The 19349-nt window shown below is 26.2% G+C and overlaps 1 protein-coding gene across 22 annotated transcripts in view; it reads right to left on the bottom strand.

Moving 5' to 3' along the window:
* The window catches only part of PMCA (plasma membrane calcium-transporting ATPase 3), a 728428-nt gene that overhangs the window by 2547 nt on the left and 706532 nt on the right, over positions 1 to 19349 (bottom strand). For 13 of the 22 annotated variants that reach the window (XM_067047708.1, XM_067047709.1, XM_067047707.1 and 10 more), the window contains one exon: positions 12882 to 13368. The exons of 1 other annotated variant lie outside the window; for it this stretch is intronic. In XM_067047708.1, coding sequence (XP_066903809.1) covers positions 13075 to 13368 — 294 coding nt within the window. In that variant the 3' untranslated portion in view covers positions 12882 to 13074. Of the gene's footprint in view, positions 1 to 1566; positions 2635 to 4791; positions 5174 to 5412; positions 8049 to 10179; positions 10293 to 12881; positions 13369 to 19349 lie in introns of those variants that run through there. 8 more of the 22 variants (XM_067047719.1, XR_010843530.1, XM_067047718.1 and 5 more) reach the window with 8 other exon arrangements.

Raw genomic sequence — 19349 nt, 5'->3', positions numbered from 1 at the left:
TATATAAACAAGATTTAAAGTTTTTTCAATATTTTGCTAAGCATTGGCAATTCCTTTGGCCAAATTATAAAAAAAAAAAAAATTGAATAATGTCGATTTTAGTAATTTTTTATTATTTTATAAAAACCTTTTAGTAAGAAAATTATTTCAAAATACAACATACACTGCCTGTCAAATATTTAAAACCAACTCAAATTTTTGAGAAAATACTATACATTTTGGAACTTTGGAAACAAAACTAAAATATCTTTACAAGAGAATTTTAGTACAACAAAAGTAATTTCAAAGCAAAATAATTTCAGTGGGACGTAGTTGAAAATAAATAAATAAAATTGATCTTTAACTGGTGAGATGCAGTCTAATGACCTCAAACTTTTTCTTTTGTTCATTCAATTAAAAATAAATCCAGTCTTTCACCTTGTAATATGTCATATTTTAACTCACTTTTAACATTTACATACGGAAAGGTTTTTATAAAATAATAACTATTGACTGAAATCAGCGAATAGATTTTATTAACTTTCCTTTTTTTTACATTACAATAATTTGACCTAAATAATTTACAATGTTAAGCAGACTGAACAAAAAAATATATATCCTGTGTTTAATATATATTCATACTATAACAGGAGTTGTACCTAATTAAATTAGGTAGTATTACTGTACCTAGTAAACTAGGTATCTGTAGATTTAAAAAATGTATAGATTACATTTGCAATACACTGGTATCATCTCCGTATAGATTTTACAAAATAGAACTGCTACCCTTAAATATTTGAACAGGAATGGATATGCATACAAAATGAAAATGAAATATCATCTCCAAAATGTAATTATTTATTTCTTAAATGAGTTAATTATGCTAAAAATATAAATGAACAGACACACTCTGTAACCCAGGTAGGCTTATGCATCTACAAAAGATTCTTAAAGAACAAAGAAATTTTACTTAATAAAAATATTTAGCTGTTTGGAAAGAATCTACAAATTGAATAATAGAAACAATAAAAAAAAATAAGTAAAACAGAAACATATGGAAAGAAGATTTGTTAAGGTAAAATAAAATCTTGAGAAAGTAAATAAATAAACATGCTTAACCAATATTCGAATTTATTTGTTTGTACATATTACAATATATAATTAAATTAACAATATAGTCTAAATCTTTGAGTCCAACTTAAAATTTAAATTTTATATATATATATATATATATATATATATACATATACATATACATTTGTATATTACGTATTCAATTTGCAAATTAAACTGAAGGTTTTGTGACCATTAACATTTCCATCCAGCTAAGTAAAGATATTCTTGCAGTTTTATTATTTCAAATTAGGTATTCAAATACAATATATATTCATCTAAATATAGAATTGTTATTCCCAAACATGACATTATCCCATAACACCATCACATATGGCATAACATTCAAACAAATTTAATTTATACATCAGGGGTGTAAATTAAACAATGAACACCATCCCACTAAAAACAATTAATTAAAAAAAAACTAATGTGTAAAAACTCAGAATAATTTTGATCTTCAATAATTGTCATAAATTAAAAATATATGTATATATATAAATATTTTAAAATATATATTGCATTTTTATAAAGTATCTGTAAAATAAATTTAAATAGAGAAAAACATAAATATAACGTAGAAAATTACAGAAATCTGATTCATTGTTATCAATATATAATATTACAAATTAATACTAAAGAATACAAGGAAAATGCAGTGTTCAGACTAATTTTAAAAATTAAATAATTCACCCTTCAATTCAAAACTAAAGGTTACACAAATAAATAAAAAATAACTTATAAAAACATTCCTTTGCATCCCCTGTCATTATTCTCTTTCTCTCTCTTTCTCATACTCTTTCCCTCTTGCTATCTTTCAATCTCTCTCTTTCCCCCTCACCATCTTTCCGTCACTCTTCTCTTCTCTATACTTTCTCTCTCATTCTAATGCTACTTTGACAAACTTGTGTGTGTTAAGGAATTCTGCCATAACAAATATACATAACAACCCCAGAATTAGATATTAACAAACAATAAATTCTGACAATTAACAACATTAACAAAACTATATAACCTTAATAGCATTTATTTTCTATTAAAATATACTGCTAATATAAGAATTAATTGTTATGATTTGTGAAAGTCTACTGTATATTTCATTGATATAACAATTAATAAACAGCCACTAAAGCATTCATGAGGTTAATACTAGGCTATAAGTATAAGAATAACAGGTATATACAATATCATATCTTATATTCAATTTCAACAATTTTCTATACATTCAGTAAAAACACAAAAACAAACTAGAATAGATGTAATAGGAATATTACATATTCTTAAACATTAAAACTTAATTTAGAACAATTATATCAACAATGCAAGTATATACAATCTCTTCCATACTTTTTCCTAAAACTTGAGACATTATTTTAGATCATTAAATTTTAAAAATTACTAAATCATTAATAAAAACAAAATACTGTTACTAATAATTTAATAGCGTACTCACAGGCTTCAGTAAAAATGATGGAGCCTTACTGATCATTATTGACATCTTTCATTGCAATCGCCTGCCTATAGTTTATATAAAGACTTTTCCTGAAAAGAAATCCGATACATATATTAACATTAACATGGAAAACGTTTAAATGGGAAAATCACGGTCATTTTATTACCCATAACCATAGTAACCGATATGTATTAAAGAACTGCTTTAAATTACAACATTTACTTTTTCTGGATTATAGTTTATATTAAACTTTGAAAATCTATAATACAAGAGTTAATTACAAAATATATTTATAAATCATTCAAATTGTAAAATTAAATTACAATGAAGTTATTGTTACAACATATCCTGAATGATAATTAGTTTAAAATTATTTAGGAAAAACAATTTAAAAACTTTTTTTAAATCATGATAGGAAACAAATTTTAAATTATGAGCCATGTGCAGGAATTTCATAGATACATGAAAATAAAGAAAATCATTATATTATTAAGAGTCTTAAAAATTGTAATAATATATAAAAAAAAAATCAGTGGCCATTTAAATATAAAGTAATTATAGAGAAAATCAATATTAACACATATCCTGCCAACTATAAGATAACTTGTGGTTTGCATTCTTGCCCAACACACCAACTACGAGTTATCTCATTGTTTTTTTTTAACTTACCATCTTTCACAATGTATAAAAAATTCATCAAAGCTGCACAAATATGGTAAGTAAAAAAAAAAATGAGACAACTATTAGTTGGCTTCCTAGGCAAGAATGGAAACTAATTGTTACCTCTTTGTATGAAGTCAATGTGTTAAAAAGAAGACAAAAATAACTTTAAGTAGTATGCTTTATGATTAACTTTATTAAGCTAAACTTAATCTTTTAAATGTTTTTCAACTTCAGGTTGTTAACATGATTATTATTAGTACTTCAATCAGAAGTTTTTTTAACTGTTGTAAATACATACAAATAAAAATTCTTGCACATGAAAAAAAATCAAACAATATTTGTCATAATTTAACATTATACATAAAACAAAACAATACACCTTCTAAAACATTTACCATCAATAAATAAAAATGTAGTGCTCATATACATTTCGAGACCATGCAGGTGCTGTAATCTTACATATGTATATATAAATAAAAGTTTATATATATATACATACATAAACATGGAAACATACACACACATACATAAAAATTTACATTACTCATCTTTAAATATAAATACATCAAATTAACACATAAATGACATAATGTAAAAGCATTCTGTGATTATGAATGAAGATGTCATGCACTTTTGTCACATGAGATGTGCGTGCCAAAAGATTACTGTTCGATGGTTTGTATTATTAATCACACAAATAGTGCAATAGTTTTTGTAACGCTTCTGTCACACAGATGAAGAAAATTAAAATCTACCTTAATTTGAATAATATGAAGTGCATATTTATAATTAAGTTTTACTTCTACCTTATTACAAACTGAGGAATAATAATACAAAAATATGAAATAAAAATACAAGCATATTAGTTCCTTTCCTAGTCTTCTGACTTATCAGGAACATACATCACAATACAATAAAGAATTAAAGGACATACATTCACAGGAACAAAACCAATAATGTAAATGATATTTAAATAAATTTTCAAGAAATTAGAAAAATGTTAGATATTTGATTTCTCACTTGAAGTGTTTGCTTACGATCATAATAAATAAAGCTTTGGTTATGCTCCTGACAATCATTCATCAAAACAAAAATAAAGTAAAAAAACATGACCAACATAGAACTTATGAAATAAAATAAAATAAATGACAAGCCAAAATTGAACAGAAGAAATTTATCCTCTATATTATAACATAAAAACACATCAAATATCCATGCATATAATAACTTCTTTAAAAGCAAACTGGTATATTGACACTTAATGCTGTGGTAGCTTTATTTTATATTTTTCAAAATGTGTATTTAGAAAAAAATATTTGTAATTCATAATTCATGTGTGCACACCCATGCACATATACACTGATAAAAAAACACTTATAATTAAGCAAAGAGCAGACACATATGAAATAACATGCTTAATGGATATAAAAATAAAATATATAACGATAAAATATATCTGTAATATAACAAGGGGACCTTCAGTCATTGTAGTTTGTTCTTCAACATTTGTAAGAAAATTAAAAAAATAATAAAAATAAAAAATAGCTAATTTGAAAATAAAATGCACATAAATTTTATCACAAAATCATTTAACATGAATGAATATTTCTCGTCCATTATATATTATTGATACCGTTTGTGATTTCATGGTAAATTATTATTCAACAGCACACCGGTTAAAGTAATACAATTTAAATCAAATTAAAAAAGTAGTAATTTTGCACTGCTGTTATATGACTACTAGATTTCACGTTAAAAAAAAAAAAAAATAGAAAAAAAAATCAGCACAGAGAAAAGCACAATTTAAGCCCAACATAATACAGTGGATATTATACTCACAAAATAAAAGCAGGGCGTTAGCGCGATAGTGATAGTGGTCTCATGCAGTGCTTACGATGGGGCCACTTTGCTTTCATTTAATGTAACAAGATGATGCGCAGAAGGCCATGTATCCGCCACAAAATTCTGCAATACTCAAAAGTTAGCGCTAAAGTTCATTGTAAATTTCCATGTTCAATTCCTAGTTGAAGTTCCGAAACTATAGTATATTAACTAAGAAAAACAACATAAATTTTTAAAAACGGCTGTAATAAATAGATGATTAAACAGAAACCAATCAAGGAAACGATTATGCACATAACCTAATTTGATATTAATAAAAAAAAAGAAAAGAAAAGGAAGATAAAAATGTTTGAAACTAAAAATGTCAAAATATTTGCTTTTCAATTTATTTTTCTTATATTCGTCTTTTTCTCAAATATATACTATTAATGTCCAGTAAAATTGATATTTTCATTGATGAGTGTGTTGGTCTGTATATGAGTGCATATGAGTATGAGTTTTTTTTACACATGAATACAAGAGAGTCAATATATATGTGTACATAGATTAATCATTTACCAACTCACAAGTATAAACATAATTGTGAGCAAGTCTGCATGTGGTAGAAAAGGGTTTAAGAATACTCCTTTGATACACACAAGCATAATTAATTGATAAGCAAACATATATACGTACCATCAATTTGCAAACATGAGAAAGGTACAACTCACATGCATTCATAATGTTTCACTGAGAGAAAAGGAAACAAATAAAAAATAGAAGGAAAAACTAATAACATTTCAAAATTAAAATAAATAGTGATTAGTAAAGTATAAGTACAGAATTTATCATAAATTGTGCATTATCAAGGTTTACATTTGGCTGCTTTAGACTAGGGGTAAGTTACAACAGCCTTAGGTGTCAATGTGCTGTTTACTTCATAAATTACTTATTACTGTATAATAAATAAATAAAAAAAATCATTCAATACAATCAAAATCACACTAACTAAATTTATATAAATCTATAAATCATAGCAATATGCTACTTGAAACAAAAATAAATTTTTATGATGACAAATGTTTGTAAAATTAGTGAAATATGCAAAAATCTAAAAACTGAGATAAAAAAGACCTTTACTTTCTCTTCTGTATCATTTAAGGCCTATAAATAATTTCGCTCTTCAGACTGGTATTTCATTTTTCAAGAAAATGGCACCATAGTATAATTAATAAGTAGTACAATTACTTACTTTAAATAAGTATAAGGATTTTAACTTAAGAACTCAGTTTACTAAATAATACACCTCTTATTTTACTATCCTGAAAAAATTTTACACACATGAAAATTACAGATTAATTAACTTTAAAGTGATGATCCTGGAAATGCATATAGAACATATTTTATTCGGTTATATCATTTTGATTGTTCACCAATACTAAGTATTACATAAAATCAATAAACCAAGTTTAATGCATAAATGTGAAAAATACATTTTCGATCTCACATGAATGTGCATGTATACATGAAATCACCCGCACACACAAACATATATATATAACTCAGTCACAAGAAAATATAAATAAATTAACATTATTTTTTATGATAACAAAACATGTACCAAGCTAACTTTTTATCATTATCCCCCCTTCTCTGACTTATTATTCCTTTTACACAATTTATCATTCTAAAATGATTTATCTATACTTTTACAACTTCCACTCCAACATTTTGTATTTTATTCATATACTATATAAACAGTAAAAACAGAATATAAATGTTTTATTGAAAAAAAAAGAAGAATGATTGATATTAGTCATATTCTAATGCACTATAAAATACTACTTAAACATAATGGATAGAGTGAATTTAGGATCACTTATTTAGGTTCAAATGGTGAGGGTAAAAATAAAAACATAGAAACTAGGAAAAAATAAAAATTATAATACTTTGGCTATCATAACAAGTTGCACATTCCTTGCCTTAGAAACTTTATAATAATTTAAAACAAAAAAAGCAAACAATTAAGAGTATATTAAATGTAAATGACATTTCATAATTAAATGATGAATATCAACAATACAACCAGTTTTTTCGCTGCCATGATCATACTGTTCCATTTTCTCGAAAATAACAAGTGTGTAAGATATAATTGAGAAAATATAAAATATTTTTCTATAATACAAATCTTATAATACTAATCATTTTCATGACTCATACATATTTTAAAAAAATACAAGTGAATTATTGAATATAAAATTTCTTTAAAAAATTATGTAAATATCATCAAGAATATTACATATTTTTCAGCTTTGTCTTTTCAATATTAATATTTTTATATTCAATTGAATGATTAACATGTACACTAAACATAAATACACTTAAATGACTTTTTATGCTACTGTACAAATTAATAAAATAAATACCCATAAACTCCAATTCACAAAAGCTGAATATTAGCATTAACACCATTAAAAATAAATAAAACCAGTTAAGTCTTTTGGTGTAATTAATTATTTAATTTAAATAAAAAATAATAAAATTTATAAAGAAATAATTTAGAAACTTCTTTATCCTAAAAAGGAAAATATTTATTAAAATATTAATATCACAAAGACATTTCTAAAGAATGTAAAGTTGAAAGCCAATAATCAAGAAATTTAGCCCTCTATATTAGATCGAAGACCAAACAACAATTTAATTTAAACCATTGAAAGATCTTTTACTTTAATATGTGCAGTTTAAAATATGCACAAAAGTGAAACCTAAGATTTCAAATGATCTGGACCAATTTATAAAATACTTGAAACAATTTAAAGCGTGCAATCTCATAAGCAAACTCAATCCTGGCATTTCTACATTCTATAGAAAAACCATGAAATTCTTTGCTACACAAATGACCACACTCACACACACAGATGATTTGATAATAAATCCACTTTAACCCCAATTAGATTAGCACTAATAATTATAAGAATTTGTGCTCTGAGAGGACGGCTCCCCTGATTGTGCACTGCATCTGAAATCAACATTATATACAATAACAATGTCGAAATTTACTATCTGATAACTATTATAATTTTTAAAGTAAATTTTACTTGCATTTCAAGATATATATTTTAATCTATTTTTTTTTTTTTTCAATTCTAAGAAACTTAAACAGTGATCTGAGTGCACTACAATATTAAAATTAACATTTTAAGTTTAAAGTGCCTATTGCTTTAAATAAATAGTGTAATAAAGCTTGAATCAAATTGCATAATTATTATATGCATAGATGTGAAAAATGCAGAAAGCATCTCTTTAACAACAAGTAATTTTTAATTAAAAATATAATTTTAGAACTAATTCAGCATAAAAATATAAGTAATATTGCTAGACAATTAATGCAGCATAGTATTTTATTATCTCTCACACTACTTTAATAATCACTAATTAATAAAAAATATAAATAAAACAATCAATTGCATAGAAAAACGCAGCAATCAAGCAAAGAATGTGTATGTTTGCCAATATGTGTGTACAGAAACACACCAACAGACACACATATAGGCAAACAAATTATTACATCAACACACACAAAAAAAATTATTGTGTAGAGTACAATGAATTTAAAATACACGCAGAGCTTGCTGCATCATGCAGCTTTAGCATTGCCAGATGTAAAAACAATACATACAGTCATTTAAATGCAAAATAGCAAACCCAGAAGGCATTAAATGCCAAAATACATGTTATTTTTCTATGATTAATAGTATAGCAGTGTTTCTCTATACAGAAAAATTTTGTCAAATATTTATCCCATTTCATGCAAATTTAATTTAAAAGTTCATTGTCAGAGACAAATTACATTTCAATATATTTTTATAGTTACCTTCAAGTGTGGAATATTAATTAGGCATGTGTGAATAATGGTTTATATTTCATAGACACACATGCGAAATACATACATAGATCAATATGTATGCATAAAAGGATAAGTTAATTTTGGTATTCAATATCATTTTGGTAAGGCAGGGAAAGAGGAGCCACTGCAACACTAGAAAGGGATGAAAAGGATGAAATATGTTAAAAATCAAAAAGCCTTTTGGGCACACATGGCAGGATTACAGTTGAAAACTACCAAAATAAAATAAAGAATGCAGGTACTAAAAGAAGAAACAAAACACGCCAGATGAAAGAATTGCAGCAAAATCACTTATCTTCATCAGAAAAAAATGAAGCATGCATTACCATAAAATCCACCTACCTTGAACAAAAGAAACCCATTGTATTTTAAGTATTTAAAAAAAAAAAAAAAAAAAAAAAAAAAACTTCTAGACAGTACAAACAGAGCATTCTAAAACACATACAGACACATTTTTCTTCATTAAATGTAAAATACTTCTCTGTCATCATGCTGATATATATGGACATTGGAATGCTCTGGAGTGCATACAATTACAAAAACTTTATTTGACAAAAATAAATTCTGAAAATCTGTGAGTATGCTTGAATTATGTATAAATGATAGGACAAAAATCAATAAATAGAATGTATAAAAGAATATTATTATAAAAATATGAGACATTAAGTACTTAGTTACCATGAAAATAGTAAAAAATGAAACGAATAAGATAGCATTTATCCTCATTAATGTTTACCTGTCTTCACATTTATTAGTAACTGCTTAAAAATGTTTAGAGTATACTACAAATCTGTTTGTATTTTCAAATATTGAACAAATAGTTATTCAAGAATTAATAGTAGAATCAGTGAAACCTGTTTCATGCAAAAAAAAGAAAATAGTAATATCAATAAAATTAAAAAAAAAAAAAAATAGAAAAGTCAAGTAAAATTTCATAAAAGCATAATTCACACAAATATAAATCACTAGCTGAGCAAAAAGAAAAGAAAACACACACAAAAAAAAAAACAACTCAAATAATGGAATTCGCAAAATGTTTCTATATGGCTTACTGGCAATTTTCAAAAGCTTACACATTACTCAATTTTTATTTTTATTAAATAACCGAAGTGGTCATTATTAATGACATTTCTAAATTGGAAAAACTTTGCATTCGCTTGAGGAAGAATTAGAAGACATTGAAGGCAGCATGCATAGTTAACAATAGAAATACTATAAGAACAGCAATAGCAGTAGCAATTACAATCTGCGAACGAGCGGACAGTAGTTTGTAGGAAAGTGTCTTACAGCTTGGTCAGTGGAGCTCTTGCTGTAGGGAACTGGAATCAAACGCTCTTGCAATTCACCACCTATCACCTTCAAGAGTAAAGGCCAATACAGCAGTGAGAAGATTGAACATAAATGATGAGAACATAAAAAAAAAGAAAAAAGGGAGAATAGGGTGCTTTACTACATAACCAAGTAATAGTTTTAAATGTGAAATTGCCTATACAGTAAGAGACTGTCATTTTATTGGCCTGCTAATACATTTGTTATTTACATATTTCAGAATAATTCTAGCAAGCATCCTGTATAAGCATTTACACTAACTGTGTCATAATAGACTGTGATGCTGTAAGTGAAAACATTATAAAACAACATTAAGAAAGTAAAGAGGCATAAAATGGAGACAAGAATATGCTACATATGTGAGCAGCACGGAATTAAACAATATGTGAATGTAGACGCATTTCTGTGGCAATTGATGTGTTAATAGTTCTACACAGTACACAAATACAATATTTTTACTTATAAAAGGTAGCTTAGGTGGCAATGCATGATAAAAAAAATAAATAAAACCTTAAAAAATATTTAAAGAAGTTTTAAAGTAGAGAAAGGCAGAAAGATAGAATACAACAAGGAGAAGGAAGAATGGAGGTAAAGCTGTCACGAAAGATCAGTAATCCAGAACAAGACAACATTCATCTAAATAAAAAAGGTTTTGGAATTTGCAATTGTTGCAGCCCCTCTTTCACTCCCTTGATATTACGTATTTTGAAGTTTCTTTATCTTGACAAGATAAAATAAAGCTGTTGCAATCTGAAAATTTAATCAAGTAATGATAGGTTAATCAAAAACCTATAAAAAAAATCAATTTTTATTAATTTTTAACAAACATGTACTTCTGAGTGGAAATTCCTTAACTTTAAATCCTAATCGAATACATTTCTTTAAATATGAAAATCATAATAACAAATTAAATAGATATTTACTCAAAACAGACCACTGAAAGAATATACTCCTTACACAATTTTATAAATACTATTAAATATCCTTAAAAGTAATCATGAATGCGCCTGATGTTATATATATATTTTTTTTACAAAACATTTATTGTCTCTTAAATAAAAATAAATAACAAATGTAATTATTAAGCGAAGATCTAAATGTTTATTTTTTAGACCTCAAGATCTATGAAAAAAAAATATTAAAAAGGAGGAAATAGATAAAATACAGTAATCATTGCTTTTTTTTTTTGCTTTTTTCATTTTCATTCATTAAAACTGTCTATTTCCAATACAAATGATAATTTCAGATTGCATTAGCAGAATAACATAAGAATATGAATCCACATGAATGAATCCTAATGCACTCACTTATTCACATAAACAGGCATAAACACACACAAACACAAACACACACACACGCGCGCACACACGCACTCACACAAGCACGCGCACATACACACAAACCCCTAATATATATATGTGTCTGTGTGACTATGAGTGTGTATGCTTACATGCCTGCATAAGTGATTTAAGGATGCATACATCAGTGTTGAAAAGTGTACATTTTATATTTGTAAGAAAGAATATTCTGTTTGATAAAAATTTGTATTAGTTACATTCAATGAACAATAAATATTGAAAGAATAAAACAATCTTAAGAATATGATTGGTAACTATAACCAAAGTCAGTACTGATAATATTTAATGATATACCAATGATAGGTCAAAAATTATTTGTGGGATTATTTTTTGCTAATAGATTGTTAATTCATATACACTATTCTAGAATATACAAAAAAATTCACAACTCATTTAAACACAATGTTTAAATATTCATGTGAATGTTTAAATATAAACTAAAATATGTATATATAGGAGAATGGTCAAAGAAAAACAGTAAACATTTGTATTTTATGGATTTATGGATTTAACATTTTGTTTTATTAAAAACACCAAAACAAAACAAAAACTAAATTAAATTATAACAAAATGTTTGTACATTACGATACCAATAATAACGTCAATACTTCATTAGAACACAAAAAAAAAAAATCATAATAAAAGAAACATACATTATTATATTCACATTTCAAGATAGGATCCTTATATTTAAAAATAAAAAGCTATTATCTCTTAAAAATGTTCATATATGATTTATATTAGGTTAAAAGTTTTAAAATACATCATCTTTTCTTTTTAATTGGGTCCATGATCTGGAGCAGAGAACACATTTATAAGAAAATTCTCTTCACCACACTTGAATTCCAGTGTGGGCATGCATATGCACAAATGACAGCTTTTTACACTAACATTATCTCATTCAATTCAGTATTTCAAAACTTAAACATTACCTGTTTAAGACAATATAACAAACCTATAAATACATTCAAATATCAGATTCAAAATAAAACCTATGTGCATATGCATACATCAATGAATCAATAATACTATTATTGATCATGATATTTTTATTTATTAATAAATCTACTGTATTTATAACAATATATCTTTCTGATTCATATCTAAACATTCAAACTTAGATTGTAATTATTGCCAGTTTTAAGTAAGCTATGCAGTTTTAAGTATTAACATTATTTTTTTTTTTTTACTTTTTCATTTAAAAAAATGTTACCATCAATAATCTATAAATCGCAATAAACTAAGTCAAATACAGGAAGTAATAAAGGAATGTCTATGAAGTATAGAAGGCAGTTCGTAATGGAAGAAATAAGTCTTGTATGAGAATGCACCTTATATAATCCAGAGAGAGCCTTTGATTTCAATGCAAATTATCTTACACATAACAGATTGACCAAGTGGGTCCATAGCAAAATATGGACTTCATCCAATGTACTTAGTTTCAGTAAAAGTTATATACTCGTCTCATGTGGAATTTTGCTAATATCAGGAATAAGACTATTGGACGAGGAGAAACGATAAGGTTCAGTGGGAGGAGCTAAAGTTGAATGATTCAGTCGTGGATAATTAAATGAGTTATTATGTGGTGATGGTGTTTTCACAGGATCCTCATCAATATAGGTGATATCTGAGAGTGGTCGAGGGCCTGTGTGACTGCGAGAGCTGCGCAAACTGTGTAAACTATGAACTGATCTGCGCTCTTCCAGGTCTTCTAGCGTTGACTTGAATGCTCTGATTACTCGAAGCTGGAAAACATAGGCAGGGCGTTGGTATAATCCCAGTTCGAGTGTCTCAGATTTTGAATGCCCATACCACGAATTTCCCAACATTCAAAATTATAGGTACATTCAGCTTTCATACATACACCTTGAATTGGTCATAAGAAAAAGGGAAATTTCGTAACAAATATTATTTTTCTAAAAAAGCTAAACATTCATTCTATGCATTTGCACATGAGTATAGTTAAATTCAAATTCTGAGTCGTCATTCATTTACTTTTAAACTGAGCATCATCATGGTAAAATAAATTAAATGTTTAAAAAGCTTTAGTACTAATTTCAAAATAACTTTCTCGCCAAGTACAAGCATGTGAAATTTGGAAAGTAACTATTCTAAAAATAACTCAAACTCACAAATTAAATAATTTACTATTATTATTATTATTATTATTTTTTAAATGGTGTAAGTACGATATAAACTGAATATGTCACTTTCAATCAATGAAAAAATAACTAATTTATCATAATTTTTTTTTTTAAATATTTGAAAGTTCAGAATGTTAATTGCTACTGAATGCAAATAAGTTATTGAAAATAGTAATGGTTATAAACATTTTTGAAATAAAAAGTGATTAGTTGATTCATATGGGATTTTATTACACTCTGAATACAAAATTTAACACTAAATCAAACAAATAAATAAGCAGTAATAAGCTGGACCAATGGCAGAAATTAGAGAATACCATTAAATAATTAGGCTTTAAAATTAAATTCATATCTTGAACCAGAGGAAGAGCATACTTTTACCAAAATTGGTAATACTATAAATTATGGCTTTTGCTGGTTTATTACTCAAACAGAGCAAAGCCGTAATTAAGAAAAGTTCGATGACACCAGATAGCCCCATAATATCAATTTATCTAACGACAAACAAAAATATTTGATAAATGGATTGCTTCAAGAATATTGTATTAATTTTTTTCATGGTATTCATTTAATAATTTTCATAAACAATACATGTATATATGTTTGTAAGTAATACAATTTTAAAAAGTTTAGAAATGATGAAATAATGCTAATGTCAGATGATTATCTATTCATAAAAACTTTAATAAAACTTATTGGCATGAGTCATCATGAGTAAATGTAAATAATTATTAAAATCGGTTTGGTGTTGAAAGACCAAATTTCTATTAATATCCAAAGAAAATTTTTGTTGTTGCTAGAATAGAAATAGATACATTTATATACAAATACTATACAGAAAAAAGTAAAATTTAGGCATAAGTAAATTGAAAATGTAATCTGATCATAATGAATACCTAACACAAATGTATAACAAATAACTGCTACATTAAATGTAAGGAAATTTTCATATGAAATCATTATATAGCTCGCTTCAAGATAAAATACCTGATTGTATGTGTAATACAATTTTTATTATAACAATAAAACAACTCATTGAACATTACCTACAATGGAAACATCGGGAGCCTATTGATTTATTAGTTTCACATAGTGTTTAAAACTAACAAATATTTTTACCAAGACTATTTATATGTAAAATATTGGCAAATCAATTATTTAGAATAGCATCATTTGAGTTAGAAGTAATGTGGTATGGAAATCACAGTGATTATTTTTTTTAACAGTAAAAGTTTTAAAATTCATTAAGAGTAAAAAAAATAATTTGAAAAATTCAAATTTGCATTGAGGTACAATTGTATATATAAATAAAAAAAAAATTATACCTCGAACTATTTCTATTAGATATGATCTATTAAGGACTTTGATCCTATCAACAATGCTCCTCTAGTTAAATCATTCATCAGGTGTTTTTCTTCTTCTCACAACTCTCAGAAAATCTTAATTATCTTTTATTTTTTTTTATTTATAAAAGAAACAATATTTGGTTCCACATACAGTCTTGGAGTTCCATATTCATTTTTACTCACCATTGAATCCCTTAATTTCCTTGGACCATTTGTTTTTCTTTATATCTTCCAAGTGAACAGACATCAATCATGATGCTTGGGGGACGAAAGATAAGTATCCATGTTTCACAATCTTTTGTGGTATATCATACCTCTTGATTTAAAACAATTAACTTCCAGTAGAAGATATTACTACCAATTGCTTGAATGACGGTTTCAAGTATATTTTTCTAAACATTAATGATTGTCCTAGATGAAAACAGTTATAGTTAGAGATCAAAAGATCAAACAATAGAATTACCTTAAACCACAGTTCATAGAGCAATCTAATGGTAAAAAGCATGAATTTTTTTATTTAAGTCATGTTTCTCAGAGTCGCTATTTAACTGTTATTGAGGATATTCAAAGAATCCATACTGCTATAACTGTAAAATTAAAGACTGGAATGAGCTTGCAACCTAAAACGCCATCTACAAGACAACAACTTACCATAAATCATTATAATCAGCTTGAGAGTACTAAATGCAGGATTAAAACAAATGGAGGACTGAACTCTTTTCAGATGAGACACATTATACATTATACAAGTCAGACAAATGTATAAAAGTTTTATAAGAGACAAGTCAGCATTATTCTAGTTTTAAGATTATTAGAAGGTGGGAGATGATTTAGGTGAGATATCTTCACATGGGGAGAGATAACTCTTGGACCACAGACAAAAGAACATGCTTTCTACCAACCTTCCCTAAGTGCAGATTTATAAATAGAGAAATTAGACAATGTTATTTCATTTGCACAACTTATTAAAGAATGTTAAATTTTTATGTATAATATATTACCATAAGTTAAAACTGGGTCCAGCAATATATCTATTACCAATCTTCTCTATGTGCAGATTTATAAATAAGAGAAATTTAATACGATATTCCATTTGCACTATTTATTAAAGAAGATTTAATTTACATTTACAATAATGGATTAACATACATTAAAACTGGGTCCAGCAAAATGTCTATTAGACATAGCTGGGATGAATCTGCCAGACATGTCAAAAGAATAATTGGCCTTCTTTTTAAATCAAATAACAACATTAGTTATCTAAGATCACATTATGTAAAATTTAGCAAAGCTTATTTGAAATATGCCAAGAAAAACAGCTTATACTGTATTCAGGATATACCAGGCATTAGGAAGAGATGAAAGAATAAAGAATAGCAAAATGACTAGCAATCTAAAAAAAAAAGTACCAATGAGAAAAAAAAAAAAGACGTCCAAAAGAATTAAGAAAAAATAGAATCACATTTTTAGAGAAAACAAGGATAAAATATTAAGGGATTCCCTAAAAAATTATCATATTACCAGAATAAAAATAATCCAAATAAATTAGAGGGCTAAAATGATAGCACTAACTATTTAGAGTCTTTATTTATGTAAGATTTTACTAAAACAAAAAAATATACACAGTATTTTTGCAGGATTAAGGTAGATTATTTTATTTAGAGAAATAATGTGTATTAGGAGGAGATTTTGTTTTAATGAGGATTTGCTTTACACTAGTCAATAGAATTCTTCATAATATTGCTGTCATGTAGCACCTAATCAGAAAAAAAGAAAAAGATCAAGGAACGTCAATTTTATTTAATCAAATAAAACCAGTCCAATGTAATGGGCTGAAGTATGATTGAATTTAATCATATTTTTTTATAAGAATTTGCATAATTATAATTTTCACTTAATGATGAATAATAAAAAAAATATTATATTTACACACATAGATTGATGTTGCAATATTTTTGGTAAGAAGCATAACCAAAATGAAAATTTTCCAACAAACTTGTGCATCACAACAAAATTTTTTTATGCAAGAAATATCAAATTTACCGGGACATTTAAATTTTGAGATTTTTAATCATTTTAAAATTCTTTAAGACACTTAATTATTTAAAAATGATTCATTGAATGTTCTCAATAATAAATAAATACAAATGATTATTTGAAATAAGTTTAAAGACAAAAGTTGATTATTTATTTGGCAATAATACTTAATCAAAACCTTTATTCCTTTCTGTTTCAAAATAAATAAAGATTTTATGAACTTCCTAAACTTTATTAAGGTTTCCCAGATCTTTTGAATGATAATCTTCTGTTAACATTGGTCAAATCTTTTGAAGGAAAAATTATAATTTTTTATTACAAAACAATCTATTTCAGGAAATTGATTGATATGATGTTAGACCAAAGTAAAAAATAAAGTGGCAAATTTAAGGTGTCTTTGAATACTGGCTACATTTAAAGTCTCCTCAAGATATTGATAAGACAGTTAATTAAAGAAATATATTTCCTTGTTGTAATGAAAGCTTTTCTTCTCCTAAACAAAGTCATTCACATATATAATAATGTTCACTTTTATTTTTTTAACTTATTTTTGGAAAGTTGTGTTTGCAACTATTTGTTTTTTAAAACTTCATCTTTCCATGTTTATCTGAATAACATATCTTTTTTTTAAATTCTTAAAACTAAGTATATTTGTAAAGCACTAGTATTTGTTATCTATAGTAAATTTAGAGATGCCAGTATTCCACAATACAATACCAAATTGAAGTGGCTTTTCATTAATTATAAATTATTTTTTTATTTATAATCTTTAAATTAAAAGTGTCTAAAAATCTGAAAAATAAAAGTGTATAAATAGTGATAAAAGAGAAATAATTGGACTGTGATTTTTAATGTATTTTTGACATATTAGATATAAATGTTTTGACCTGGGCAGAATAGCCTGTATGGAGTTTTTTTAAATGGTTAAATGATATGTCTCATAGTAATTTAAGATTGTCCCTGAAGATGGCCGAATTGGCCGAAACGTTGGACGTGTGAATGAAATAAATGTTTTGAGACTATAATTTTGGATAGTGTTTTTGAATTATTTAGTATAAATTATTTTATTTACTCATGTTCTATTTTCCCTAATTCACATTTTAAGTGTTTTTTTTTTACTAAAAAAGTATACAAGAAGCGGTTGATATTTTACAAATAAAAACCTTTAAAACCAATGCAAGAAAAAGATTAGAGCCATATGAGCGGTGGTTTCTTTAGTAATAATTCTAAACTTCAATAATATAGACAGAAATAGATATGACAACTTGTATCCATCAATTATCAGATCCAAATGAACCAAGCCCTGCTATGAAATTAGCATATCTATCAGGCTAGGCGAACATTGGGGTGCGTTTGACGTGTCTCTCGCAATGTGAACTAGCGTGAGTAGCACGAGACAGCACAACATGACACATGGCACAATTTCTGGCACCATTTGTCTCTCGTCTCAGGCACCTCCAGTAGGGATGAAATATCAAAAATAAAATATAGATCTTTAAATAGGTTAAAATCTTTGATATCTTAAATATATCAGCCCAGAGTATTAATATTCCAAAATATGAATTATTTTTTATAAAACTAAAATTATAAATATATCAATTTTTTTTTCAAATAAGGTTTCTAAATTAATTACTAATTTTATTATATCTTTATCTTGACTGAAATTCTATGTTAAAATTTTCTCATAGTACAGATTATTATATCAGCTCTGAAATACCAATATTTAAATTTTATCCAAAACTTATTAAATTTAAAAAAAAACTGTAATTATTAATATGCACGTAATAAATAAAATTATAGGATGAAATCTTATTTATATATCTCATATCATATCGAATCTATGAAGAAGAATGGCAAAGTTTTAATTTAGAAGAAGTGTGGGAAGTTGATGTCTAAATTAGATACTCACTACTAGCATAGTTGCTATATCAGACTACTACTACTTCTACTACTTGCATTAGCCTATATTAATTACAGATATCAATACCAAGCTATGATATTATATTCAAATAATATTGAGCCCAAATATTGGTATCCTCAATACTAAATGATTCCAGGAATATCTTCGATACTCCAGAAAATACAATATTATGAATTTGAAAAGTGTGGATGCTGATTTTGTTATGCATGAGTGCAATGGGGTAGCTATAGACAGTACCCATGGGACTCAGATAGCATAAAAACTATAAATTTATTAGT

The sequence above is a fragment of the Halyomorpha halys genome, unplaced genomic scaffold (assembly GCF_000696795.3).
Source record: "Halyomorpha halys isolate HHAL.00 unplaced genomic scaffold, Hhal_1.1 Scaffold389.1, whole genome shotgun sequence".
In the NCBI taxonomy this organism is placed as follows: Eukaryota; Metazoa; Arthropoda; class Insecta; order Hemiptera; family Pentatomidae; genus Halyomorpha; species Halyomorpha halys.
This window is presented reverse-complemented; position numbering and strand designations above follow the sequence as displayed.